General features: G+C 60.2%; 1 protein-coding gene across 3 annotated transcripts in view; it reads left to right on the forward strand.

Annotated features, from left to right (window-relative positions):
• Positions 1-27452, forward strand: part of LOC122471806 (phospholipid-transporting ATPase ABCA3) — a 44882-nt gene that overhangs the window by 15981 nt on the left and 1449 nt on the right. For 2 of the 3 annotated variants that reach the window (XM_043560887.1, XM_043560886.1), the window contains exons 9-31: positions 380-496; positions 741-861; positions 3566-3739; positions 7017-7198; positions 9834-9977; positions 10430-10559; positions 10700-10854; positions 11093-11248; positions 11364-11574; positions 12294-12444; positions 14122-14220; positions 15145-15331; positions 16024-16327; positions 18118-18391; positions 21603-21807; positions 22138-22357; positions 22641-22799; positions 23499-23671; positions 24113-24241; positions 24322-24516; positions 26065-26252; positions 26722-26892; positions 27170-27360. In XM_043560887.1, the coding sequence (XP_043416822.1) occupies positions 380-496; positions 741-861; positions 3566-3739; positions 7017-7198; positions 9834-9977; positions 10430-10559; positions 10700-10854; positions 11093-11248; positions 11364-11574; positions 12294-12444; positions 14122-14220; positions 15145-15331; positions 16024-16327; positions 18118-18391; positions 21603-21807; positions 22138-22357; positions 22641-22799; positions 23499-23671; positions 24113-24241; positions 24322-24516; positions 26065-26252; positions 26722-26892; positions 27170-27360 (4036 nt within the window). The remainder of the gene's footprint in view (positions 1-379; positions 497-740; positions 862-3565; positions 3740-7016; positions 7199-9833; positions 9978-10429; positions 10560-10699; positions 10855-11092; positions 11249-11363; positions 11575-12293; positions 12445-14121; positions 14221-15144; positions 15332-16023; positions 16328-18117; positions 18392-21602; positions 21808-22137; positions 22358-22640; positions 22800-23498; positions 23672-24112; positions 24242-24321; positions 24517-26064; positions 26253-26721; positions 26893-27169; positions 27361-27452) is intronic. The other variant, XM_043560888.1, reaches the window with a different exon arrangement.

Below are 27452 nucleotides of genomic sequence, written 5' to 3' on the forward strand. Positions count from 1 at the left end.
TGAAGTCCTTCCCTGGCGGTGTCTGCAGGGCCGGTGAATTGATACTTAGCGTATTCTCAGTGACTCCACATCTGCGATCGCTGGGGCCTGTAAGCCGCGCAGGCAGGTGGCCGGGAGAGAGTTCGGGGGTGCCATCTGCTGGGGCACCGGAAATAGCAGCAGTGAAGTGAGGCGATGACGCGGTTGGCGGCAGACGTGAAATGGCTCACGAACCAACGCTGGTGCCCACACGTGTGGGGAGAGGGAGGAGGAGGGCAGGGGATGCCGGCACAACGGGACCCGCGAGAGTCCCCCGGTGGCCCGGCGTGGCACGCGCATGCGCCCAGAGGCACGGGGCGCAGGCCAGGGTGCAGGGGTGTCAGTGCGGCCCTCTCCCCAGGAGTACATGCGCATGATGGGGCTCAGCAGCTGGCTGCACTGGAGCGCCTGGTTCCTCCTCTTCTTCCTCTTCCTTTTCGTGGCCGTGTCCTTCGTGACCCTGCTCTTCTGCATCAAGGTGAGTGTGGCCTCGCCAGGAGCCTGGCGGTCGGGCGGACGGGAGAGGCCGCCGCGGCACCCCAGGCGACCCTGGCCTCGGCTCGGCCTCCGGGGTGGGGGGGGGGGGGGAGGACGGCATACACGGCCCTTCTCCCACCCTGTCCACTCTCGTCGGAGGCCGGGAACGTTTAAGGTCTTCCTGGTTTTGTCCCCACCTTCCCCACCGCGGCCTGCCCGGGTGACCGTGGACGCCCGCCACGCAGGTGAGGAAGGGCGTGGCGGTGCTCGCTCACAGCGACCCCTCGCTGGTGCTGGTTTTCCTGCTGTGCTTTGCCGCCGCCTCCGTCTCCTTCAGCTTCATGGTCAGCGCCTTCTTCAGCAGAGGTGAGCCGTCCTGCCCTGGGCCCGCAGGGGCCCCAGCGAAACCCTGCCGTGTCCCCCCCGGCCCCCCCACCGCCCGGAGTCAGAGCAGCCACGGCTGGGGGGTGCTGTGCTCTGTGCCTTCATTCAGACCCTGTCCTCGGGACGTCGGGCACGCGCCTGATTCCAGCCCTTTGTTCTCTGGCCGCCAGCGTGTCCTAACCTTGCTCTCCCGCCCGAGTCGTGTCCAATAGCCGTGGAAAGCTGTCCGTGCCGGGTGTGTTCCCGTGGCCGCGCACGTCGCCCGGCAGTCCCGGGTGGTGTCTCTTCCTTTACCTGCGCTTTGGTCTGAGGACCGGTGTCTTTTTTCAGCTCCACAAAATCCCGCTCACACGCTGACCCGGTTTTGGGTTCCGTGATCACCGTCCCTGCCTCTCGCGTTGTCCTCGTCTCTTTTTTCCTTTGCTGTTGGGGCAACATACACATAACGGGCAGTTTACCACCATAACCATTTTTGCGCGCACAGTCGAGTGGGCTCCACGCTGTGTCGTAACCGTCCCCACCACCCATCCCGGAGTTTTTCTGTCTCCCCAGACTGAAGCTCTGTCCCCCTTACGCCGACTCTCCGTCCCTCCCCGGCCCTGGCGCCCACCGTCCACCTTCTGTCTCTGCGGTGGCGGGAACTCGCGTGAGCGGGATCACACCTACTTCTCGTTTTGTGCCTGATTCTCTGACCGCGCGAACCGCCCTGGGGTTCATCCACGTCACAGCGGGTTCGGGATTCCCTTCCCCTATAAGGCCGAGTGACGTTCTGTCGTGTGGATGGGCCACTTGGCTTATCCACCCGTCACCGCACACTCGGGTGCTTCCACGGTCCAGCGCTTGTGAATCGTGCAGCCGTGACCACGCGCGCGCAGGCACCTCTCCGAGACCCGCCTCCAGCCCTTGGGGCTGTGGACCCAGAAGCGGGAGTTGTGGGTCCTCCACTGACCCTCTGTTTAGTTGTTTGAAGAGCTGCCAGACTTTGCCACAGCGACCGTGCCGCTCTCCGTTCCCGCCCGCGGCACACGCTTTCCCCGCAGCTCGCCAGCACTTGTCATTTTCTGATTCGGGGGGTGGTTTTTTAAAAGTTTATTTATTTACTTTGAGAGAGGTCAGGGGAGGGGCAGAGAGAGAATTTCCACACTGAACATGGAGCCCAATGTGGGGCTCGATCCCAAGACCCCGGAATCATGACCTGCACCCAAATCAAAAGTCAGATGCTCAACCGACCGAGCCACTCGGGTGCCCTGGGGGTGTTTTGGTAGAAGCCATGCTGGCGGGTGTGGGGAGGTGTCTGGAGGGAAAGCTTGTGTGCACCTGTTTGAGCTGTCAGCTGAACTAGCCACTGTTCTCACGGGACACCGTGTTTGCTGGGAAGAATGACCATCAGACTATGATTACTCCCCTTGGATATTTGGCACTTTCTCAAATGGGAGCTGGTTTTTAAGGAAAATAACTGGCAGTATCTGACGTCCATTGAATTTTTAAAATTCTTTTTAATATTTATTTTTGAGAGAGAGACAGAGCACAACACAAGCAGGGGAGGGGCAGAGAGAGAGGGAGACACAGAATCTGAAGCAGGCTCCAGGTTCCGAGCTGTCAGCACAGACAAGGGGCTTGAACCCAGGAACGGCGAGATCATGACCTGATCCCAAGTCGGAAGCTCAACCGACTGAACTACCCAGGCGCCCCTGATGTCAATTGTAAAATTCAAGCTTTCAAGCCAAAGTAGGATTTTACATACTTGAATCTAACACCTTGCGCGTGACGACGCGCTTGATCTCTTAGGAGGTTGGTGTCCATGTTACCGGTGAGATTTTTTTCTGTATGTCACATAATAAAATGTATTTATTTACATTTAAAAGATCCACATAGCTCAACAAGCAATATTTTCCTCACGACCCACGTATCACATTACAAAATCACGCACGGGTCACAGCCCCTTCAGAGTGCAGGATAGACAGGTGGATTTTCACATAACAGAGCACGAAAAGTTCTTTGGTCAGTTTGAGTCCACGTGGCACGTGGCCTTTGAGAAACGACCGCCTGAGTAGCGCCGTCTCAGAGAAGAATGTCCGGAAATATCGAGAAGGCTGTTAAAATTCCTCCTCCTTTTCCAACTACTTATCTGGATGAAGGCGGTTTCCTTCATGGGCCTCAACCCAAACGGTGTGATACGGCAGGGTGAACGGGGAGCAGATACGAGAATCCAGCTCTAACCTCTTAAATCAGACATTACAGAGGTTTGCAAAAGCATAACACGGTGCCACCTTTCTCACTAAATTGTGGGCAATCTAGTTGATTTTTGTAAAAACACTGTTAGCTTAGAGTGGGTTCAATATTCTTAAAAGTCTCTAGGCTCAGTCAGCGGGGCCTCTGGCTCTTGATTTTGGCTACTCCGGGAGGGAAGGGGAGGGGAGAGGAGAGGCTTGTCTGTTTGGTGTGTGCCAGGCTCCCTGGTGAGTGGGATGCCTGGTGGGAAGCGGGGTCGGGCCGGGGGGTTGGGGGGTCCGGTGTGCACGGTCAAGGTGCAGTCTGCAGCAAAGGGCTGGGGAAGTCGGCCTGGGGGTCACGTTCCCCACGGCACATGTGCCCAGACGAGAGGAGAGGCCGTGGGTGGTGCCTGGGGTCCTCAGTCCCGCGCTGCAGCCCGTGTTCGGCACACCTGTCTTCTCTCCATCCGTAGCCAACATGGCAGCAGCCATAGGGGGCTTCCTGTACTTCTTCACGTACACCCCCTACTTCTTCGTTGCCCCCCGATACAACTGGATGACCCTCAGCCAGAAGCTCCTGTCCTGCCTCCTGTCCAATGTCGCCATGGCGATGGGGGCCCAGCTCATGGGGAAATTTGAAGCAAAAGGTGAGTATTTTCCTTCTGGAGAGCTGCCCTCGCCGACTGAGTTACTAAGAGAGCCTGACCAGGGGTGGCTCCGGCTCCGAGCAGGGCACCCCAGCGAGCCGGGGGTGGGACAGAAGGTGCTCAGTCACGGGGAGGCTCACGTCCCAGCAGGCGGGAGGCGGGGCAGGAGCCCTGAAGCCCAGAGGACAGAGCGTTAACGTGTCCCGCGCTGCATGGCCACCACTCGTGGGGGGGCAGTGCGGCCTCAAGGTCCTGCTGGTGGCGGGGTGGGGGAGGGTGGCGGGCATTGTTACTGCAGGACCCCGTGGGGGTCTGGACTCAGCACCTGGTCCCAAAGTCTACAGGGAACGGGGCGGGGGGGGGGGGAGACAACCCCCTGCTGTCGGTCAAGTGGCAGAACCAGAACCAGCCCCTCCCTGCGCAGTAAGGGGGGATGAGGGCACAGACACCTGAGAGTGAATCAAGTCACAGGCCAGAGCTGTTGTCCTGAGTGTTGTGAAATTTCCTGATCTTGTAAACGTCACGGGTTGAACAAAGCGCATCACTGTGCTGACTTTGGCACCTGGGCTGCCTCCCGCTCAGGTTTCCGGAAAGTGTGGAGAGGGTCTGGTTGAACCCTGAAAGCCACCCGCTGGGGCGTGCCACCAGGGCTCTCCAGGGCTCCCCAGGCGCTCAGGACCTTGGAGGGAGCTGTCCCTGCCCCTGTGCTGAGAGGAGGCGGGAGGGGGACCACGAACTTCTGCGTGGCCGCCCTGTGCCGGCGTCCGTCCCCGAGCGCGTGCCGCTGCTCTGGCCTCCTCTCTCAGGGGGTGAAGTGCAGTCTCCCATCCCGGGACTGACCTGTGCCCCTACGGTGCCGGCCCCGTGCACCCTGGGTCTCTGTCTCGGGCTGCCTGGCCTCATTCCCCGCAGTCCTGGCTCTTGTGGCTTCCTGGCGGGGGTCTGTGGGAGGAGAGAGCCCATGGCACCTCCACGTGGCCTTGTCTTTAGAAATATTTTCTTCTTTGGCAGGGTCTTCTGACACGTTGGCTTTTATTTATTTATTTTTAACGTTTATTTATTTTTGAGAGAGAGAGAGAGGGAGACAGAGGATCCGAAGCAGGCTCCACGCTGACAGCAGTTAGCCCTCTGTGAGGCTTGAACTCAGGAACCATGAGATCATGAACAAGCAGAAGTCGGATGCTCAGTCACTTGAGCCACCCAGGTGCCCCTGACACTTTGGCTTTTAAATATCTGTGTTTCTGGAGCACCTGGGTGGCTCAGTTGGTTAAGCGTGTGGCTTCAGCTCGGGTCGTGATCTCGCCATCCATGAGCTGGAGCTGTCTGTGCTGACAGCTCAGAAGCTTGTAGCCTGCCTCAGATTCTGTGTCTCCATTTCTCTCTGCCCCTCTGCCACTCGTGCTGTTTCCATCATTCTAAAAATACTCATTAAAAAATCTGTGTTTCTGTGTTTAGTAGTATATGGTAAATGTACACTTGTTTATTTATTTTTGAGAGAGAGAATAGGCAAGCACAGGGGGGCGGGGTAGAGAGGGAGAGAGAGAGAGAGAGAGAGAGAGAGAGAGAGAGAGAGAGAATCCCAAGCAGACTCTGCACTGTCAGCTCAGAGCCTGATGCAGGGCTCAGTCTCACAGACTGTGAGATCATGACCTGAGCTGAAATCAAGAGTCAGACAGTTAACCGACTGGGCCACCCAGGTGCCTCTGACAGTGCATTTTAAAAGTCTACATTTATGGGGGCGCTTGGGTAGCTCAGTCGGTTGAACGTCCGACTTCGGCTCAGGTCATGATCTCGCAGTCCGTGAGTTCGAGCCCCGCATCGGGCTCTGTGCTGACAGCTCAGAGCCTGGAGCCTGCTTCGGATTCTGTGTCTCCCTCTGTCTCTCTGCCCCTCCCCCACTTGTGCTGTCTCTCTCTATCTCTCAAAAATAAAATTTTTTTAAAAATGTAAAACAAAATTTTTTAATAAAAAAAAAAGTCTACATTTATGGGGCACCTGGGTGGCTCAGTCGGTTAAGCATCCGACTCTTTTTTTTTTCAATGTTTGTTTATTTTTTTGAGGGGAGGGGAGGGGCAGAGAGAGGGAGACACAGAACCTGAAGCAGGCTCCAGGCTCCGAGCTATCATCACAGAGCCCGACGCAGGGCTCGAACTCACAGAGTGCAAGATATGACATGAGCCAAAGTCGGACACTGAACTGACTGAGCCACCCAGGTACCCCGCGTCTGATTCTTGATTTCAGCTCGGGTCATGATCTTACGACTCATGAGTTCCAGCCCCACCCTGGGCTCTGTGCTGACAGCGTGGAGTCTGCTTGGGATTCTGTCTGCCCCTACCCCACCCACACTGTCTGTGTCTCAAAAATAAGTAAACACTTAAAAATAAATAAATAAGATGCACCGCGCCTTGCAGGGTTCAGACACTTTGTTTTAAAGCCATTAACAAAGAAGAGTATAACTATACAGCCACTCTTGTTCTCAATGCTCTACACTGAATTTACTTAGGTTCAAGTTGTTTTTTGTTGTTTTTTTTTAACGTTTATTTTTTTTTTTTTTTGAGAGAGAGAGCACGAGAGGAGATGGGAGGAGATAGCAAAGAGAGGGAGACAGAATCCAAAGCAGGCTCTAAGCTCTGAGCTGTCAGCACAGAGCCCGATGCGGGGCTCAAACTCAACGGACTGTGGGATCATGACCTGAGCCCGAAGTCAGACGTTCAACCACCTGAGCCACCCAGGCACCCTAACGCTGAATTTACTTACACACGCAAACTTCTAATTGCTTGAGAATGAACAGTGATCAAAGCCAGAGCATAGCCATTTCCGCGAGGGGCCCCGGGGCCAATCCCCAAGCACCGTTTGGGCTGTTGTCGGCAAACCCACAGAAGACGAAACCCTAGGAGCGCCGCTAAGGAGAGTTTGTGTGTGAGTCAGGTCCTCCCGGTTTCTGAAAAGACCCGGATTGAATGCCCGCTATTCCAGAGCTGGCCTTCACCCAGACCGTGCATATGTACATGTGTGTCTGCGTGTGTGCGGACGTGGACGTGGACGGATGTGCACGTAGGTCGTAAATCAAACCTGAGCCTCCCTCGTCAGTCCACAGGCTCTTGCTGGTTCTGTAACTTTCCGATTTTGTGGCTCGCTGTTGTCTAGAGCCTCGAGGAAAGTCGCAGGTGTGCCGTAAAAGCGGGAAGGGAGAAGTCGCACTGGCTTGGCGGGGACCTGCGCGCGGTGCCGCTGGGGCCGACGGGCCGTTTCAGGCCCCCGTCCCGGTGTCTTCCAGGCGTGGGCGTCCAGTGGCGAAACCTCCTGAGTCCCGTCAACGTGGACGATGACTTCTCCTTTGGGCAAGTGCTGGGCATGCTACTGCTGGACTCCGTGCTCTACGGCCTGGTGACCTGGTACGTGGAGGCCGTGTTCCCGGGGCAGTTCGGCGTGCCCCAGCCCTGGTACTTCTTCATCACGGTGAGTGCTGGTGGCCCTCTTCCGCGCGGGGGCAGGGGTGTCCCCCGCACACGCCCCGGGCCCCTCCGGTCCCTGGCACTCAACGCCTCATCGGGCATGTCCCGCGTGCAGTCAGGGAGCCGTGTGTCCCAAAGGCCCTGAGACCCCCTACTGGCCAAGATGAGCCCTGCAGTCCAGGATCTGGAAAGGGCTCGCCCTGGCCCTGCAGCACAGGATGGCACACGCCCACCCCCGGCCTCACGTCAAACAAATATCCCACTGGTTCCTCCGCCTACCAAGTAACACAGCCTCCAGCCTCTTGTAAAAATGATCGCGTTGCTGGGATTCTCGGCACAGTCCCACCACCCAGAGACGAGCCGTGCTGACCCCTTGGTGTGCAGTGGTTCAGACTGTTCTGAGCACGTACCCTCCGGCAGCCTGAGCCTGTGGGTGCGTGATATACGCACACTTGCTTTTACGAAAAGGGGACCATGTTGTACAAGTCTCGAAACTTGTTTGGGGTGGTTTTTTTGTTTATTTAAGTTTATTTTACTTTGAGAGAGAGACTGTGTGTGTATGTGTGGGAGGGGCAGAGAGAGAGAGAAAGAGAGAGAGAATCCCAAGCAGGCTCCGCACTGTCAGCTCAGAACCCAATACGTGGCTCGAACTCACCAACCACAAGATCATGACCTGAGCCAAAACCAAGAGTCAGACACTTAACTGACTGAGCCACCCAGGCACCCTGAAGCTTTTTTTTTTTTAACCTAACTTAGCTATCTTAAATACAAATGTGTGTGAATCTGTGTATAAATAGACTTTTAGATACCTGTGCATAATTATAAGTTTTGTTTTCATCTTTGAATAAGTATCTGCATTTTCAGGAATCACCTTCGTTTTTAGCACAGCACCGCGTGGGGCCACCACCATGTGGTCCGTCAGTCCCTGCTGCTGGCGGGTGAGGTGCCACCTGAGTGCCCCTCTCTGGTTCCACACATACTCACCATGAAGACACTGGAGTGTTTCATCACATCTAAGGTGCCCCGATCCATAGGGGCACTGTCACTTTCTCACCAAGACAAATGGTGACAGTTAACTGTGGCACTCCGTGATCTGTGACACATTCTGATCTCAGAGCCCTGTAAAACGTGAGAAGTGTGTCCCTTAAGACCAACAGGCTGGGGACACCCGGGTGGTTCAGTCACTTAAGCATCCGACTCCTGATTTCGGCTCAGGTCATGATCTCACAGTTTGTGGGTTCGAGCCCCACCTTGGGCCCTGCACTGACAGCTTGGAGCCTGTTTGAGATTCTTTGTCTCCCTCTCTCTCACTCTGCCCTTCATGCTTGTGCACACGCGTGCACTCTCTCTTTCCCTCTCTCTCAAACAACAGCAACAAACATTTAAAAAAAAGACCAACAGGCCGTGGTGTGCTAGAACCATTCCAGGCATGGGAAGTACCAAGAACGGAGATGGGGGTGCCCCTGTGGGGCTTAGCTGGGGGCGGCTCTCCCAGGGCCCGGTTCTTCCCTTTCCTGTGACCCTCCCCACACCCGTGTGTCATCTGTGCCCATGGACCACCCAAGGGCAGGGGTTCTGCGTGGCCTGTGGCTGTATTCTTACGCATCCCACAGCCTGGCTTTGTTGTGGCTAGACAGAGGGCAGGGTTCCTTGTCTAGACTGAAGGCATGGTTTTTTATCTAGACAGAAGGCAGGGGTCATTGTCTAGATGGAAGGTGGGGGTCATTGTCTAGATAGAAGGCGGGGGTTGTTGTCTAGACAGAGGGCAGGAGTTGTCTAGACAGATGGTGGTAGTCATTGTCTATACAGATGGCAGGGGTCATTGTCTAGATGGAAGGCGGGGGTCATTGTCCAGGCAGAGGGCAGGAGTTGTCTAGACAGATGGTGGTGGTCATTGTCTAGACAGAGGGCAGGGGTCATTGTCTTGATGGACGATGGGGGTCGTTGTCTAGACAGATGGCGAGGCTCATTGTCTAGATGGAAGGCGGGGGCCGTTGTCTATACAGATGGCACGGGTCATTGTCTACATGGAGAGTGGGGGTCATTGTCTATACAGATGGCAGGGGTTATTGTCTAGATGGAAGGCAGGGGTTGTTGTCTAGACATTGGGCAGGGATTTTCTAGACAGATGGCTGTGGTCCTTGTCTAGACAGAGGGCGGGGAAGCTTCCTCATAGCAAGGGAAGGCCAGGCCTTTTGGCTCCTCTTGCTTATTTTGTGAGCTCCTGTGTAGCTGAGTGAGGGCCAGTCAGGCGTGGAGACACAGCCTCCCTCCTGTTTTGCCCTGACAGCACCCCGGACTGGAACATTCAGCAGCCTGTCTTTGGTTTAAAGGTCCTCATTTACTTTTCATCTGTGTCACATGTGAGTTGTCTGCACCACCAACAAGCCTGTCAGGGATTGTGTGCCCAAATGGCGGGTCAGGAAAGAGGCTCAGAGCCTCCCCAGGTAGATGAGGGAGGTGCCGCGTGCACCTGCGCCCCACAGAGGCCTCGGGCCGCCCCACCTCTGCAGCAGGGCCCCGGGCGAGGGCTCTTTGCTGACAGTGTTTGGCGTGTCGGGGAACCTGCTGCCATTCCTCACAAACACAATGAACTGACACGAGTTGGCTGCTTGAGACCCGTCTGCTTTCCACCCCAGCCCTCGTACTGGTGCGGGCACCCACGGACAGTTTTGGGGAAAGAAGAGGAAGATGATGATCCAGAGAAAGTGCTCAGAACCGAGTACTTTGAGGCTGAGCCAGAGGACCTGGTGGCCGGGATCAAGATCAAGCATGTGACCAAGGTGCCGCACCCTGTGGGGTGGGTGGGGACGGGGACCTCATGCCACGGGGCATGAGACCTGCCACCTTGCCCAGGGCTGTCTCCAAGCTGGGGGCCGTCCCCCAGGCCCTGTTGCTCCTAGACCCCCGTGGCTGCTCTCTGACCCCTCCCCAGGCTCTGTCCCCAGGGCTCAGGTGACTCGGGGGAGCCAGCAGTGCATGCTGCCTGGGCTTACCACGGAGTCAGCCCTGCCCCCAAACACTTGCTGGTCCACTGAAGCGGGACAGACATCACCCGGGGCGGGGGTGGGGGGAGGCATGGCCTCCAATCAGCACTTAGCCAGAAATTTCCCGCCTCTGCACTGACCGGCCACGCTGGGCACTGTCTCCTGAGACCCGTCGGGCAGGTGTTCCAGCGGGGGCTGGGGGCCAGGCAGGGCCTGAAGTCCAGGGCCGCCCTCGGCCTTCACTGCAGGTGTTCAGAGTGGGGAACAAGGGCAAAGCAGCCGTCAGAGACCTGAATCTGAACCTGTACGAGGGGCAGATCACGGTGCTGCTGGGCCACAACGGCGCGGGGAAGACCACCACCCTCTCCATGCTCACAGGTGAGGCGCCACGGCCTCGGCTCCGGCCGGCCGGTCAGCGGTCCGGCCAGACAAGGGTCACACCTCGTGCTGACGGGGGTGGGGAGAGGGTCCGGTGTTCCCGCTGAACTTCGGCCTCCGGGTCTTCTGCTTGGCCCTAGGTCTCTTTCCCCCAACCAGCGGCCGGGCGTATATCAACGGGTACGAGATTTCACAGGACATGGTTCAGATCCGCAAGAGCTTGGGCCTGTGCCCGCAGCACGACATCCTGTTTGACAACCTGACCGTCGCAGAACACCTGTACTTCTACGCACAGGTGAGCCGGCCGCTGAGTGCGCTTAGGTCGTGTAGTGGTTTCCTTGTCTGCGAGCTTGGGCCCCAAGGCGTGAACCCCCAGCTTCTCACCAAATAGAACCCACCTGGAGCAGCCGCTCGCAGACCTGCAGCGGGGCGGCGGGGAGGGAAGTCAGGGCACGCGGCGCAGCACGCGGAGGGAAGGAGGAGGCGCCAAGGCCGGGAGCCCCTGCCCGACGTCCCTGCCCCCGCTGTCTCAGCTGAAGGGCCTGTCCCGCCTCAAGTGCCCCGAAGAGGTCCAGCGGATGCTGCACGCCCTCAGCCTGGAGGACAAGCGGGACTCCCTGAGCAGGTGCCTGAGCGGGGGCCTGAGGCGCAAGCTGTCCATCGGCATCGCCCTCATCGCGGGCTCCAAGGTAGGCGGGCGGGAGGCCCCGGGGCGGGGCGCCCAGCACGGCGGGCGGCCGCGGGGAGCCGCCGCCACCCCGCCACCCCGCCACCCCGCCACCGGCTCCTCGGCCCGGCCCGCAGGTGCTGATGCTGGACGAGCCCACCTCGGGCATGGACGCCGTCTCCAGGAGGGCCATCTGGGACCTGCTGCAGCAGCACAAGAGCCAGCGCACCGTGCTGCTCACCACGCACTTCATGGACGAGGCCGACCTGCTGGGGGACCGCGTGGCCATCATGGCCAAGGGGGAGCTTCAGTGCTGCGGGTCCTCGCTGTTCCTCAAGCAGAAGTACGGTGAGCGGGGCGGGCGGGGCTCTGCGGCCGGGCCGGGGCCGGGAAGGGAGGAGGGGGCGCGGGAGCAGTCTTGATTGGGTTAAGACGACGTCCCGCCGTGACCGGGAAGGGGCAGCCAAGCATCAGCCAAGGCCGCCGAGACCAGCGGTGCCCTTGCAGAGGCCACACTGGCTACCGTGGAGGCGCGCGGCCTGTGGCACATTCCAGGGCTGGGTTTGCCATGTGAGTGTGGCTCCCTCGAAGGCAGCTCATGGTCCGACGCCATCCCACCAGCAGACGAGCTCCCCTCCTCAGACACCCCGGGACTTGTACACCTCCCTTCCCCAGTCCCTTGGCCGGCGCACAGCCCTGCCCGGCGGATGGCGACCAGACGTGGTCACCCTCGGGACCGCCGTTGTCCGGGGCTCCCTTGTGGAGAAAGCAGAGAGGGCAGGTCTTGGGGACGGTTCCTGCCGCAGCCTGAGAGTGGACTACAGAGCCCAGCTTGGGCCTCACGGCCTTACCGGCAGCGCTCCCAGGTCCCCCGGCGTCTCCGCCCAGCAAGGGCCTGGGAGAAAAGCCCCGAGGATGGCACCGAGGGGTCCAGGTGCATCCTCTCCAGTGCCGCCGTCCCTGCTTTCCGGCCTCTTTCCCACGACCTGTCCTGGTCACGAGCCGAGGGCCCGGAGGGACGGCAGAAGTGGGACACGGCGTCCCGGGGGGGCTCCTCATTGTTGCAGGTGCGGGCTACCACATGACGCTGGTGAAGGAGCCCCACTGTGACCCCGAGGCCATCTCCCGGCTGGTGCGCCACCACGTCCCCAGCGCCACGCTGGAGAGCAGAGCCGGTGCAGAGCTGTCCTTCATCCTGCCCAAGGAGAGCACCCACAGGTACGCGTCCCCGTGGGCGCAGGCACGGCCCTGAGAAGGGGGCTCAGTGGGCCTCGGAGGCTCCGCGCGTAGGGTCCCCGCTCCTGCCTGTCAGGCTCGGCCAGCAGGGCTCCCAAGCCCACAGCTGTGACAGCAGGTGGAGAACCAGTGCCGTGGAACTGGGAACCCTCCCTGGGTGGAGAGTGTCTGCCGTCCCTCTCGGCACACGGCCAGCCCCCCCCCCAGGTTCGCCCGCGCACAGCGCCCATGAGCTCCTCATGGAATCGTGAATGTGTGTGTCTTCTTTGTCTCACGCTGTGAGTCACGCGGCAAAGCCTTGTGAACAGAGCAGGTTCTGGTGTGGGGGGTAAGAACCCAACCCTTGATTCACATTCAAAAACTTTGGGGTATAAATCTTTAAAGTCTGTTTAGCGTTGCTATGAGCCCGATCGATGGTGTGGTTTTGGGTTCCCCCACTCCGTCACACCGTGACTTTGTCAACATCTGTTCCAGCACCACGCACTCCTGGTTTCCCCCCAAGAATACACCAGGAGACATCCTTCTAGAAAACTCTTGGTCTGTGGGGCGCCTGGTGGCGCAGTCGGTTAAGCGTCCGACTTCAGCCAGGTCACGATCTCGCGGTCCGTGAGTTCGAGCCCCGCGTCGGGCTCTGGGCTGATGGCTCGGAGCCTGGAGCCTGTTTCCGAGTCTGTGTCTCCCTCTCTCTCTGCCCCTCCCCCGTTCATGCTCTGTCTCTCTCTGTCCCAAAAATAAATAAACGTTGAAAAAAAAAATTAAAAAAAAAAAAAACAACTCTTGGTCTAAATCTCCAGTGACCCCCTCAGGAAGGGCAAAGGGGACCAAGTTCCTCCCGCAGAGGTGATGTACGTGACTTCCCCGTCAGCAGGACGGGACAGTGTCCATTTTACACCACGCTTGCCAGCTTTGATGAAGTTGTTTTTTAAATATTTGCGTAGCCAGTGGCTGAAATGGCATTTTGTTTTCCTTCCGCTCCTGCTAACAGGAGGTCGGTCTTGCCGCCGCTCACACGGCTTTCTCTGGATATCGTGTGTTCCTGTCTCTCGCTCATGTATCAGTCAGAGCATTTTATGGAGCGATATCAACCATTTTTGCTGCAATTTTTTCCATTTGGCCGTTGACTGATTTTGTGGGACTTTTTTCCCCATGCAGATACTTTACATTTAACCAGTCCTATCTTTTCCTCTGTGAGTTTTTTCCTTAGAAAGCGCTACCCTGCAATTGAATGAATATCCTCCAGGTTTTTTTGTTTTTTGGTTTTGTGATTTCACGTGGATGTTTTCTAGCAAACAGTATCTCAGGCCTAAGTCCTCACGGCAGAAGGTCATGTGGCCGGGGCGCCTGGGTGTCTCAGTCAGTTGAGCATCTGACTCCTGATTTCCGCTCAGTTCATGGGCTCGTGGGATCCACTGAGTGTGGAGCCCGCTTAAGATTCTGTCTCTCTCTTTCTCTCTGCCCCCATCCCCAGCTTGCGCATGTATGCTCTCTCTCTTAAAATGTCACGTAGGGAAAAAGAGGGAGAAACAAACCCAACTCCCGGTTTTCCAGGCAGCTTTTCCAGGCGCCAAGGCCGCTCTGCCCTGCCCCGGGCCACGTGGAGGAATAAGTTGCCTCCAAAGTCACTGAGAGGCAGCTCTTCACTCGAGGTCTTGCTTCCAGGTTCGAAAGTCTGTTTGCCAAACTGGAGAAGCAGCAGAAGGAGCTGGGGATCGCCAGCTTCGGGGCCTCGGTCACCACCATGGAGGAGGTCTTCCTCCGGTCAGTAAACGCGGGCGTCCATCAGTCTAGGCGCCGATGCTTGTCGACAGCGTGCCGGTGAAGCAGCCCCCTGACTGTCAGATCCAACCCCGACCTGAGGGGGGCGCGCCGGCGTGGGCGGGGCCCCAACTCCCCAGGGCACTCAGAAGGCGGAGGGCGGCTGAACTCCGATCTCCTCTCCGGAAACTTCCGCCCCACCCCCCTTCATGGGGAGGGTGCAGGCTGCCCGGCGGCCTCTGTTCACCATGCGGGCCCGACAGGCAGGCACCCAGAACTGCGGGCGGCAGGGGCTGCCCGGGGCGGCGAAGATGTTCACCAGATTTTCCTCCAGCGCCTATTTGGCAGATGGACTGCTAGGGACTGGAAGGAACAAAAGTACGTGTGAGGTACATGTTTTTCTCTGAGGATCCCGGGACCTAGCGAGGAGGCAGAACAGTGAGTGTGTGCGCGGTGTGCACATATCAGGTGGCTCACGGGTGTCCACGCGGCCCCACCACCCACCCGGCCGCTGCCTGCACTCCCCCCACGCACACCCGTCCCCACTGAGCCATTCCTTGGCGGCTCCTCCCGGAGCACACGCACCTGCCCGTCGGTCCCAGCTCGGCCCCGGGCGCCCGGACCCATGGCGCCCAGTGCTGGCACAACTGTACTCCCGGGGCCTCCATCATGCCCCCAGTACCCCCCTTCCCGTCCCTGTGGCTTTGGCCCATCTCGCAGGGAGACCGCGGTCCTTGTGGGCAGGGGCCTTGTCTGGTTATCTGTCCCTCGTGGACTCCGCGTCTGGTGTTCTGATGGCATCTGGTGATGGGCACGTGAGGAGACAAAGCACAGCCAGCAGAGCTAACAGCGTGCCCCTCCTCCTCCCTCCCTGACGGCCCCCGCGGGGAGCTGAGCGGTGACCGGGCCTCCTGTGTCTTGGCACAGTGTGGGCAAACTGGTGGACACCAGCATGGACATCCAGGCCATCCAGCTCCCTGCCCTGCAATACCAGCACGAGAGGCGGGCCAGCGACTGGGCAGTGGACAGCCACCTGTGTGGGGCCATGGACCCGACCGACGGCATTGGCTCCCTGATCGAGGACGAGTGCACCACTGCCAAGCTCAACACTGGGGTGAGTGCCGAGGGCTGGGCCGGCCGGTGTGGGAAGGCTGGGAGACCCCTGAGCCCCACGTGTTAGCATCCAGGGGGACAGATGAGGGCTCCTGGAGGGTCAGTTCACGAAGAGGGCAGATTACAGCTCACGTGGTCACAGCAGGGAGAAGGAAAACCCAGCACATTTTAATTCAGCGACTGTAATATCGTTTTGTTCTAAGTGGGCCGCGTTGCATATGCTGCTGACTCTGCTCTGTTTACCGAGGGCTTTGCCGTAAGCCTGGTGTTCGCTCAGTAAAGGGCATCGCTGCTCTATCTTACAGACGGAAAAGCAGAGTCTGGGTCACGGTAGCCTGGCCAGCACGTGGCAGAGCAAGAGTCTGACCCTGGAGGGGTCCCCACGCTTGGAGGGCTCCCGTATGAGCGCAGACGGGGTCCCCTGCCAAGATCGGGGGAAAGGCAGCGGCCTTGGCTCCCCCAGTGTGGTGGGACCCCCCCGAGGCCCTGTGGGGACCCGCAGGGACACGGATGTGCACATCTCCCGTGTTATCGAAGGAGGAGCTTTGCAAGAAGCCCTGGGGCCTCGGGGCGCACGCATCGGTTGGAGGCCACCAGGCGTGTGCTGGGACCGTGCCTGCGGCTGAGGGTGGGGGGCAGGGGTGTGCTGCTGGCCCCGCGGGGCACCGTGACAGCCCGTCCCCTCTGCCACAGCTCGCCCTCCACTGCCAGCAGTTCTGGGCCATGTTCCTGAAGAAGGCCGTGTACAGCTTGCGCGAGTGGAAGATGGTGGTGGCCCAGGTCCTGGTCCCTCTGACGTGCGTCACCCTGGCCCTCCTGGCCGTCAACTACTCTTCGGAGACCTTTGATGACCCCATGCTGGAGCTGACCCTGGGCGCGTACGGCAGAACTGTCGTGCCCTTTGCTGTCCCTGGGGCCTCCCGGCTGGACCAGCAGCTATCGGAGCAGCTGAAGGCCATGCTGCAGGCCGAGGGCCAGGAGCCGCGGGAGGTGCTGGGTAAGGGCCGGGCCCGGAGCCCAGCTTCTCAGCGCAGGCACCGTGGGCATTTGGGGCGTTGGCTCCTCCCTGTCCGCGCACCCTGGGATGTTGAGAAGCATCCCTGGCATTGCGTCCCCCTCTCCCCACCCCGTCGTCGTGACAACCACAACTGCCTCCGGACATCACCACTAGGGGGAAGGCCGTTGCCTGAGTCAGGAAGGCACAGGCAGCATCTGGGACTAAGGTTTGCCCAGGACGGGCGGCCACTTAGGTCTGTGTCGGGGTCAGAGGTGAAACATGAAACCTCCGTGGTGTCACCATTGCCCTTCGTTTGCCGGGCTGGTCACAGCACACACTGAGGTAACATGGTGCTCTTTTCCAGCACCTCAGACCGAAGCATGTGCGTCCCTGGCCCTGGCAGTCAGACGCGGCCCTGGGTTCAGAGCAGGCCTCGAGCTCGGGTCAGATGGGCCAGACGTGGGGGAAGGTGGCCTTGGCTTGCTGCTCCCTCCCCCTGCTGGACCGCAGCCCAAAGACTCAGGAAGCAGGCTCTGGTTTAGGGGAAGGCTGGATGCCTCTGCGTCCCGGAACCGGAACCAGCCCGCCTTCCAGTGCCCACTTCTGCCCCGAGTCCCAGTGTGGCCCTGACCACCCCTGCGACCCTGGTTAGGCCTCAGGAGACATCCTGTCACCTCCGTGTGCCCTCCGCCACGTTTGCCGGCTGTCCCCCAGCCTGGCCCAAAGATTCTGGGCATCTCGTGGCACACGGTGGCTCTGGGGGGTTCGGGACATGGCCTCAGATGCCCCTGGCCTGAGTCCTTCTGGAAGACCAAAGTGTCCGTTCCCTTGCCGAGCGTGCAACCTTCCGGCTTTGTTCGCCTCACCGTGCGGTCTTGTTTCACTGCTTTTAAGGCCATCGGATGCTTTTTCTTCTGTAACGGCAGCTGTGGCCCCATTGGCGGAGCCTCTGTCACTCTTAAGGTCAGGGCTCCCGGACACGTCCCTGCCCCTCGCTGACCCTAGGGCCTGCAAGGCAGACGTCCTCTCTCTTGACCCCGTTTACAGGCCAGGGCAGTGAGGGCGTGTGTAGGTGCATGTGATGCTGGGCCGGGCAGCCGCCAGCGACCATAGGGTGGACCCCAGCACCCCTGTCTGAACCCCTGTCCCCACATCTCCGCCACGGAGCGAAGCAGGGCTGGGGCGGGTCCTGGCTCCTCGAATGCCCAGAGGGTCCGGCACCTGCAGTGGGGTTTGCCAGGGTTCTTGCTGGTGAGGAGGGAATCCTCCTCCTCCCTGGGCCCCACTCCCTCAGGCCACTCTTTTTAAAGACCACCTTTTTCTCCTGATTACGAAATGTTACTCATTCCATAAAAACTGGAAAACCAGAGAAACAGGCGGAGGTCCTGTCTAATCTCGCCCCTCAAGGGCAGCCCCCTACCCGCTGGCTCGCCCAGCCGCCCCACAGGAGGTCACAGGCCTGCCTCTTAGAGCCTCTCCCTCTCCGGAGCGGCCTCCTCCCTGCCCCACTGGCCCTGGTCCAGGGCTGCCTCCCTTTAGTCTCGGGAGGCATTTAGGGGGCAGAAGAAGGAGTGTGGCCCTCCCACTTGGCCTCCTGTGGCCCCGGGGTGCCCGTTCGCCCAGGCCCCGCCGCTCCCGTGACGTGGCCCCCCGGCCCGTGGGCTCCGCGAGGGTAGAAGGTGGTGTTTCCTTGCCACGGCCCCTCCAGGCCTCCGAGCTCCTCAGAGTGGGCACCTCGGGCACGTGCCCCAGGGGCCGTCGTCCGCTCCTGACCCTCTGTCGCCCCCCAGGTGACCTGGAGGAGTTCCTGGTTTTCAGGGCTTCGGTGGAGGGAGGTGGCTTCAACGAGCGGTGCCTGGTGGCCGTGTCCTTCAGAGACGTTGGCGAGCGGACGGTTGTCACTGCCCTGTTCAACAACCAGGCATACCACTCCCCAGCCACCGCGCTGGCTGTCGTCGACAACCTTCTGTTCAAGCTGCTGTGCGGCCCCCGGGCCTCCATCGTGGTCTCCAACTACCCCCAGCCCCGGAGCGCCCTGCAGGCCGCCAAGGACCAGTTCAACGAGTAGGTGCACCGCCCCTGCCAGGGCCCTGCCCCCACCCATCAGGGCCTCACACCGGGCACCGCCAGGGCCACCAAGGGCCACATAGGCGGATGAAGCACTGTTTGTGCCTTCAGGAAGCTTCTGGGTTTGGGCCAGGGAACCTCTGCCCCACGTTTTCCCTAGCCCTGCGTATTCACTGTCTCCTCAGACAACAGATTAGCTGGGGAGGCCCTATCCCACATACTGAAGTATCCGAGGGGGGACTCCTGAGGCCTCGGAGCACAGCCGTGCCCTCTTCCCTAATCGGCACCCGGCTCCTGCTGGCCATTGTCCCCGGGGGTTTCGGCACACGCTTGTGCCCGGGGCAGTGCCTCTGTGTGTGAACCGGAATACAGAACACAGCGAAGTCAGGTATCGCTGCCCAAGGTGGCCTCAAATCAGGGAGCCCTGTGGGCCTCTCTCTTCTCAGGCCTTGTCATGCTCTGGTATGTGTGGGACTCTCCCCCATGCTGGTCACAGAGCCCCCTAATTGCCCCTAAACCCCAGAACGTCCTGAAGAGGCCAAGAAAATCAGTTTCAGAACAAGATCAGTGACTCCATGTGGGGCGATTAATTAACGGGGAGGGGCAGCCTTATCCCCACCCCCCCCACACACCGGACTGCTCTGGGCCTTGCGATGTCTTCGTCCCCCTCTGCTACCTCCTGTGTCTACCCTGAAAGCAGAGACACAGCAGCCGCTCTGTGCCCTCCTTGTCCTGCTGGGGACAGCCGGGCACACGGATGAACACTCGTGGAGGGTCGGACTGGTGGTCTGAAGGCCGCACAGCCCTGGGGAGGGGCCTCCGCTCTGCTTGGGCCCTGGGGACACAGGCCTGCGGGGCCCTCGGACCTGGGCGGGGTGGTCAGCGGCCACAGGTGGGGTGGGGGACTGTGCTGGGGGCATCAGGAAGTTGGCAGCTCCTTCCCGGTGGGCTCTGTGTGAGGAGACCCCCAGGTCAGCTGACGTCGGGGCGGCAGGAACTTTGGTTCTGTTTCAGCAGCTTTAGGAGACAGAGGTCACCTGTTGTGACGTGGGCTGGAGTGGTTGTTAGTACTCACAGGGCGGGGCCAGCCCCGAATCTGATAGAATTGTCCCAGTTTTAGTTCCAGATGCATCGTGAAAGGATGACCCCAGAGAGTCTGGTTCACACCCCTCATCACCCTCATCACACGTAGTTAAAAGTTTTTTCCCTTGTGGTGAGAAGTTTTAAGATCCTGTCTGAGCAACTTTCAAATGAGCAACCCAGTACCGGGTTAACCTTAACTGTAGTCACCGTGCCCGACGTGGCATCCCCAGGACTCACTTATTTTATGACTGGAAGCTAGTTGATGCCCTTCACCCGCTTTGCCCACCCCCTGGCAAGCACCAGTCCGTTCTCTGTATCTGTGACTTCCTTTTTGTTTCGTTTGTAGATTCCGTGTGTAAGTGAGATCTTATGGTAGTCGTCTTTCTCTGTCTGACTTAGTTAATTCAGCACGGTGCCCTCCAGGCCCATCCATGTGTCACACACGGCAGGTTCTCCTTCTCTGTTGTGGCTGGAAAATACTCTATTGTGTATGTTAGCACAGTCTCTCTCTCCACTCACCTGTCGATGGACATGCTGTTGTTTCTGCTTTGGCTGTTGTAAATAACGCTGCTATGAACATGGGGAGGGGGAGGTTTCTTCATTGTTTTTTTTTTTTTTAATTTTAGAGAGTGTGTGCGAGTGAGGGAGTGGGGCAGAGGCAGAGAGAGAGAGAAAGAGAGAGGGAGAGAGAACCCTAAGCAGGCTCCACTCTCAGTGCAGAGCACAATGTGGGGCTCGATCACATGGCCCTAGGAACATGACCTGAGCCAAAATCGAGTCAGACGCCCAACCAACTGAGCCACCCAGGCACCCTGAGGCTTCATTTTCTTTGGATAACCACCCATAAGTGCAATTGCTGGGTCATAGGGTGGTTCTGTTTTTAACTGTTGTTCTTTTAATACACATATTTTTGTATTGTTTATTTTTGAGAGAGAGAGAGAGAAAGAGAGCAAGAGAGGGGCAGAGAGAGAGGGAGTCACAGAATCTGAATCAAGCCACAGGCTCTGAACTGTCAGCACAGAGCCCAATGCAGGGCTCAAACCCATGAACTGTGAGATCATGACCTGTGTCAATGTCGAACACTTAACCAACTGAGCCACCCGGGCACCCCCTATTTTTAACTTCCTGAGGAGCCTGCCCACTGCTCTTCAGAGTGGCTGTTCCAGCTTGCATGCCCACCAGCAGGGCACGAGGGCCCCCCTCTCCCACATCCACGCCAGCATATTCTCTCTTCGTGATGCTGGCCATTCTGGCCGGGGAGAGGGGATCTCTCCTTATGGCTTTGGTTTGCATTTCCCTGGTGGTTAGTGATGCTGTGCACCTTTTCATGTGCCTCTTGGACCACAGTACAATCTTACTGTGTGGCCATCACACCCTGAAGGAGCCCCGGGACGCCAGCAGCCACCTGCCCCCCACCCGTGTCTCCTTTTGCAGACGGCCTCCACTCTCTTCCTGTCTCCATGGATTTGCCTGTACTGGACGTTTCGTGTGAATGGAATCATCTAATAAGAGGCCTTTTGTGACCAGCTGTTCTCACTTTTCAGGGGCTTATCCACGTTGTAGTGTGGATACTTAATTCCCTCTTTTTTTTGGCCAGTAACATCCACGTGTTGAAGCCCTGCTTATTGAGACAGCCAGGAGGTTTCTGAGCAACAGAGTAATGCCATCAGTGGTGGTTTCTGGAAGGTGTTGCTGGCAACCTAATGCAGAATGCACCTGATGGGCGGGGGGGGGGGGGGTGGGGGGGGGGGATGAACCACTGCAGCCATGCAGATGCCGATGGGGTCCTCCAAGGGCAGGGCCAGCCAGGCAGGGGGTCCTCAGGAGATGTGGGAAAGGCAGCGATGGTGGGGCCATCGCCTGAGTGGGGGACGTGGGGGATGCAGGGACAGCTTGAAGGCGACTGGGAGAGTGGTATGTCCATCACGGGGGGCAGGAAGCCCAGAGGAGGAGCTGTTCTGGCAGGGAGGGGTTTTCCTGGCTCGGAGACACACCCCCCCCCCAGCTCCGGCATTCCCTCTTAAACCCCTTTACTGCCTGGCCCCTCCATCGCATGCTTTGGATGGATGCTGGCCGGACTCACTGTGCTCAGTCCCTTCCTGCCCTGTCCCCCCCCGCTCTGCAGGAGCCGGAAGGGATTTGACATTGCCCTCAACTTGCTCTTCGCCATGGCGTTCCTGGCCAGCACGTTCTCCATCCTGGCGGTCAGCGAGAGGGCCGTCCAGGCCAAGCACGTCCAGTTTGTGAGCGGTGTCCACGTGGCTACTTTCTGGCTCTCCGCTCTGCTGTGGGACCTCATGTCCTTCCTCGTCCCCAGTCTGCTGCTGCTGGTGAGGGCTGTGCGGTGCGGGGACCCTCCCCTGCACGTCCCGGGGCCCTGCCTTGGCGCCCCTGCGCAGACCACAGGTCCGCGCTGGCAGCTCAGCCCCAGTTCTGGGACCCTGGCTGGGAACCCCGCCGGCAACACCCCTCACCTGTGTCTGCACCCCCAGCCTTTATCCCACTGTGGCGGGCAAGGTCCGGGCGTGGGGCACCCTGGTGACCGCTCCAACGGCAAAGGGGAGAAGGGGGAGGTGTCATCGGGGGGGGGGGAGTCCCGGGGCTGAAAGCCACCCTGGAGACAGGGCCCCCAGGCACCGCCTACTTCTGTGCTGCCGCAGGTGGTGTTCAAGGCCTTTGACGTGCATGCCTTCACGCACGACGGCCACATGGCCGACGCCCTCCTGCTGCTCATGCTCTACGGCTGGGCCATCATCCCCCTCATGTACCTGATGAATTTCTTCTTCTCGGGAGCGGCCACTGCCTACACGAGGCTGACCATATTCAACATCCTGTCGGGCATAGCCACCTTCCTCGTGGTCACCATCATGCGCATCCCAGGTGGGGGCCTTAGAGACAACCCCCCAGGTGCCTGGGGGCCAGGTGGCACCAGTGTGGCCACTGGGCCAGGCCATACTCAGGCCCTTCTGCCAAAGGTGGTCCCACTGGGCCGGCAGCCAGCGGCTCTGCCTGGCAGTTTCGGCAGCGGGGGGAGGGGGCCAAGGAAGAGGGGGCTTCACCCAGCGGGGCACCCGGCCCACACACCCTCCGGATCTGCGGACCTGTCCTGGGGGCGGGTGTCCTGCGTCCCTCAGCGCCCACTCGTCTGTGCCCTTCCCCACAGCGGTGAAGTTAGAAGAGCTTTCCAGAACCCTGGACCACGTGTTCCTGGTGCTGCCCAACCACTGTCTGGGGATGGCCGTCAGCAGCTTCCACGAGAACTTCGAGATGAGGCGATACTGCACCTCGTCGGAGGTCGCGGCACACTACTGCCGGAAATACAGTGAGTGTCCGGGCCCCGCGGCCGCCCCTCCCCACTCCTGCCTGGCTTGTTCCCACGGAGGGGCTCCTTCCGCAAGACAGCCCGGGCTCCCGCAGTCCTGTGCGCTGCCTCCAGGCTGCGCGCCTGCCTTCACGTGGCCGCGGCCCAGCGTCTCTGTATCTCAAATCTTCCTCTGCCTTTCTCTTGTAAGGACGCCTGGCGTTGGATTCAGGGCCCTAAGCTACACCTGCAAAGACCCTTTTCCTAAGTGGGGTTGCGCACAGGTTCTGGGCGTTAGGACATGGACGCGTCTTTCTGGGGCCACCTTTCAGGCTCCCACAGGCCCTTCCTGTGCCTGGAGCTGTCTTCGGCGGTGGTAGCTGTCACCACCCTGACCATGGCAAGGCAGGGAGGAGGTGTCCCATCTTCACATCCCAGTGCCGTCCCCAAGGGAGGAAGGGGCGTGTGAGTGAGCCAGGGTGTGACCCGGTCACTTGTCACGGGCACCCCTCGCAAGGTAGAACTGCCCCAAAACGCGGGGAGTCCCCGGGGCTTCTGAGGGGCAGTGACAAGGATGACAAATGGATCCCGGGCCTTCGTGGCCTCTGCCGAGGGGCTGGTGTGCAGGTGCCCTTGGGCCCAGAGAGGGGCTCAGGCCGGGACCTGGGTCAGGAGAGCGCTCCGGGGCCGGGCTCAGCGCTCACTCCCTCGCCCGCACAGACATCCGGTACCAGCAGAACTTCTACGCGTGGAGCGCCCCGGGGGTTGGCAGGTTCGTGACCTCCATGGCTGCTTCCGGGTTTGCCTACCTCAGCCTGCTCTTCCTCGTCGAGACGGACACGCTGTGGAGGCTGAAGACCTGCCTCTGTGCCTTCCGGAGGAGGCGGGCGCTGGTGAGTGGGTCCCGGGCACTCCCCGCGCCTCCGCCGCCACGGGCCTGGGGCTCAGCCACCCGGCAGGGTGCAGGCGTCCAGGCCCTCGTGTCTGCCACACACACCCCACCCCGCAAACAAAACCCGCGGGACCGCACTGGACACACACGTGAACCCAGGGCGAGGTGGTGCTCTGACGTGAAGACCCCTCTGGGAAGGACTTCGCGTCCACGCACCCCCTCAGCCAAGTGTCACGGCTTTCGCGGTGCGTCCTGCACAGGCCTTTCTCCTTGGCCGTCAGCCTCCCCTCGATGCCAGTGTCAGCCCCGGGCCCACCCAGCCATCCTTGTGAAAGTCCCGAGTCCCTATATGAGCAGTCTCAGAGACCCCCATCCTGTGTCCCGCGGAGAAGGACCTCCTGAGCCGGAGCTCACGGGTGCGGTCTTTCTCTGGAACGATCAGACGGAAGCGTACTCTCGGACATCGGCACTTCCCGAGGACCAGGATGTGGTGGACGAGAGGAACCGGGTCCTGGCCCCCAGCCTGGAGTCCCTGCTGGACACTCCTCTGGTTATCAAGGCGCTCTCCAAGGTAAGGCCCCCTCTGCCCCCAACTCCCCGGGTTCCACCCCTGTGCCGCTGCCTCCAGGCCTCAGTGCCCGTGCCCCGCAGGTATACGAGCAGCGGACGCCCCTGCTTGCCGTGGACAAGATCTCCCTCGCGGTCCAGAAAGGAGAGTGCTTCGGCTTGCTGGGTTTCAACGGAGCGGGGAAAACCACGACTTTCAAAATGCTGACCGGGGAGGAGACCATCACTTCCGGGGACGCCTTTGTCGGGGGCTACAGCATCAGCTCGGAAATCGGGAAGGTGGGTGTGGGAAGACGGGGCACCCTGGAAGCAGGGATGGGCTCGTTTCTGGCTCACAGTTCACAAGGCAGTGACCAGGAGCCAGAGCGAAGCAAACAATGAGGGGGAGACAGGACAGGAAGAGAAGAGCCGCCCCCCTTGTCCTGGCCGGGCTGGCAGCCAGGTCCGGGCTCTCTCTGAGAAGCCGCTCTCTGGACCCGGGCACCTAGAGTTCACAGCGGTTTGCAGCCTGTGCGCACAGATTTATCGTAGTGGTGCCCTGGGCCGTTCAGACCAGGCATTGCACCAAAGCCGGGTAAAAGTTCACCAAAGCACACTGCTAAGAGCATCGTAGAGCCCGATGCTCAGTGAGGAGCCCCGGCTAAGATCTGTGAGCCCTGAGAGACAGCAAGTGACCCGGCTCTGCAGAGGGCATGCTGTGTTCCCTGGGCTTGGGTCTCAGGGCCTTGCCGGGTAAAGGGGAGAAACTGAGGCCTGTGTCCCCCGTGGCAGGGGTGTCCCAGGAGACTTCTCCACGTGGGGCCAGGTGAGGAGGATCCAGGCTGCCCTCCCGCTGCCTCTACCGCTGGGGATTGGGTGGAAGGTTCTGTGTGTCCGTGCCTGGCGGCGACTGCATGTCCTGGGGGCTTCTGGTCTGCCCTGCCCCCAGAGCACAGTCCACACCGTGTGGAGGAAGGCCTTCCTCTCCAGACCCCAAGAAGCCCCACACAGTGTTTCGGGACCCACGAGCAGTGCACACACACCAAGAAACCAAGGCCCGTGCCTAGAACCCGCACACACAGGTGCCCGCAGGAGATGCAAGCCCACTGGTTGAGCTGTGCAGCCGCCAGGCCCAGGTCATAAAACGTCTGTGTTTGCCATGGTGAAGGGAATAAGCGAGATTAGAAACATACGCAGGCAAGAGAAAACCATAAATGTGACCCAGAGGCTGGGGAGGGAGGGGACTCTTGGGTACATCCAGTCTGAGTTCCGGGGAAGGTACTAACTGACGGGGCAGTGGCCGAGAGTATTCCCAGGCCAACTGAACAGAGGTTCTGGAAGCCTAGAAATGGCCAGGAAGGCGAGGAGAAAGAAATCCCGTGTCTGGGATCCACGGTCCCCCACCAGCCAGAGTGGTCCGGGAGAAGGTGCCGGCCCCAGGGGGCCCTGGCTCTGCTGGACGGGGCCCGCCGCTCAGAGCCCTGCCACCGCATCACCTGACTGGGTGACAAGCCACCCCAAAGGTGTCGCCAGCAAACGTGCCCTCCATCAGAGAAGAAAGGGAGGCCTGAGACACGTTACATGCCTCATGGGTGGATGAGCTGTCGCACAGCAGATACTCTCACGGCGACGAGCGCGTGTCCTCACTACCCCACCCACGCGCCCATGGTCGCCTAGGCCCCAGCCCACCTCTGCGCCATCGGTGTGGGGTGGCAGGTGCGCTTCCCCGAGCCGGCCAAGCACGTCCCGTGTCCCTGACAAAGCGCAGCATGCTGGCAGTGAGCCGTGGGTGGCCATAGACACACCTGCTGGGCGGAGCCTGGGGGACCTGCCGCATCTTGCCTCCAGGTACGGCAGCGAATCGGCTACTGCCCCCAGTTCGACGCTCTGCTGGACCACATGACGGGCCGAGAGACGCTGGTCATGTACGCCCGGCTCCGGGGCATCCCTGAGCGCCACATAGGCGCCTGCGTGGAGAACACGCTTCGGGGCCTGCTTCTGGAGCCTCATGCCAACAAGCTGGTCAGGACGTACAGGTGTGCCTGCGCTCGGGTCCCCTTCCCTGCCCCACGTCTGCCCAGGGCAGAGTTGGAATCTCCCTTACGATAAAGCGGGGGGCAGCCAAACGGGTCGGGGGCCAGAGCCCATACCCGTTGATGTGGCTTTGAAAGGGGACTGGGGGGCATGATTCAGGCAGTGCCGGGTGGAACCGGGCTGCCCTGCCTGTTCCCGCTGCCCGGAGGCAAGGCCACTAGTAAGGGGGCGTCGGGCCCCTGTCAGGCCCCCTTTAGTGCAGACGGTGTGTATGCTGACCACCCGGGCACAGCCTCTGGGCACAGAGGCCTCCGTGGGGCCTCTGACACTGCCAGGTCGGCTTCGCAGGCATCATGCTGCCCTCATTCCTGTTCACCTGGGGCTCCCAGCAATCACTGGGACCTGTCCGATGCTGGGACATGGGGAGCCCGTGCTGTCAGCCTTGTCTCACCCCACCCTCTCTGCCCCCAGTGGTGGCAACAAGCGAAAGCTGAGCACCGGCGTTGCTCTGCTCGGAGAGCCTTCCGTCATCTTCCTGGACGAGCCGTCCACCGGCATGGACCCCGTGGCCCGGCGCCTGCTCTGGGACACCGTGGCACGGGCCCGCGAGTCGGGCAAGGCCATCGTCATCACCTCTCATAGGTAGAGCCGGGGTCTCTAGGGGTCGGTGGAAGAACCAGAATGGGGGTGTGGAAGGGGTGGGTTGGGTGAGGCCGGGTGGACAGACGACCAGCCAGCAGCTGGTTCAGACTCTGTGAGGAAAGTCCCCGGGCTTAACCGTGTGGCCCACCCTCCAAACACGGGAATCGGGAACAGCTCGATCTGGCCGACGACACCGGCCCGCCCACATGAGCCTTTGACGTGGGAGGCAGGCATCGGCGCCCCTGGCCCCGTGTCAGACCTCTGCCCCTCTCCCCAGCATGGAAGAATGTGAGGCCTTGTGCACCCGGCTGGCCATCATGGTGCAGGGCCAGTTCAAGTGCCTGGGCAGCCCACAGCACCTCAAGAGCAAGTTTGGCAGCGGCTACTCCCTGCGGGCCAAGGTCCGGAGCGAAGGGCGGCAGGAGGCCCTGGAGGAGTTCAAGGCGTTTGTGAACCTGACCTTCCCAGGTGTGTCTCCGTGCCTCATCCCTGCCGAGTCCCGGGCCCACGACCCCCGGGAGGAGGGCCGTGATTCCAGGGTCCCGGGCGGCTCTCCCCTG

This window comes from Prionailurus bengalensis, chromosome E3 (assembly GCF_016509475.1).
Source record: "Prionailurus bengalensis isolate Pbe53 chromosome E3, Fcat_Pben_1.1_paternal_pri, whole genome shotgun sequence".
NCBI lineage: Eukaryota > Metazoa > Chordata > Mammalia > Carnivora > Felidae > Prionailurus > Prionailurus bengalensis.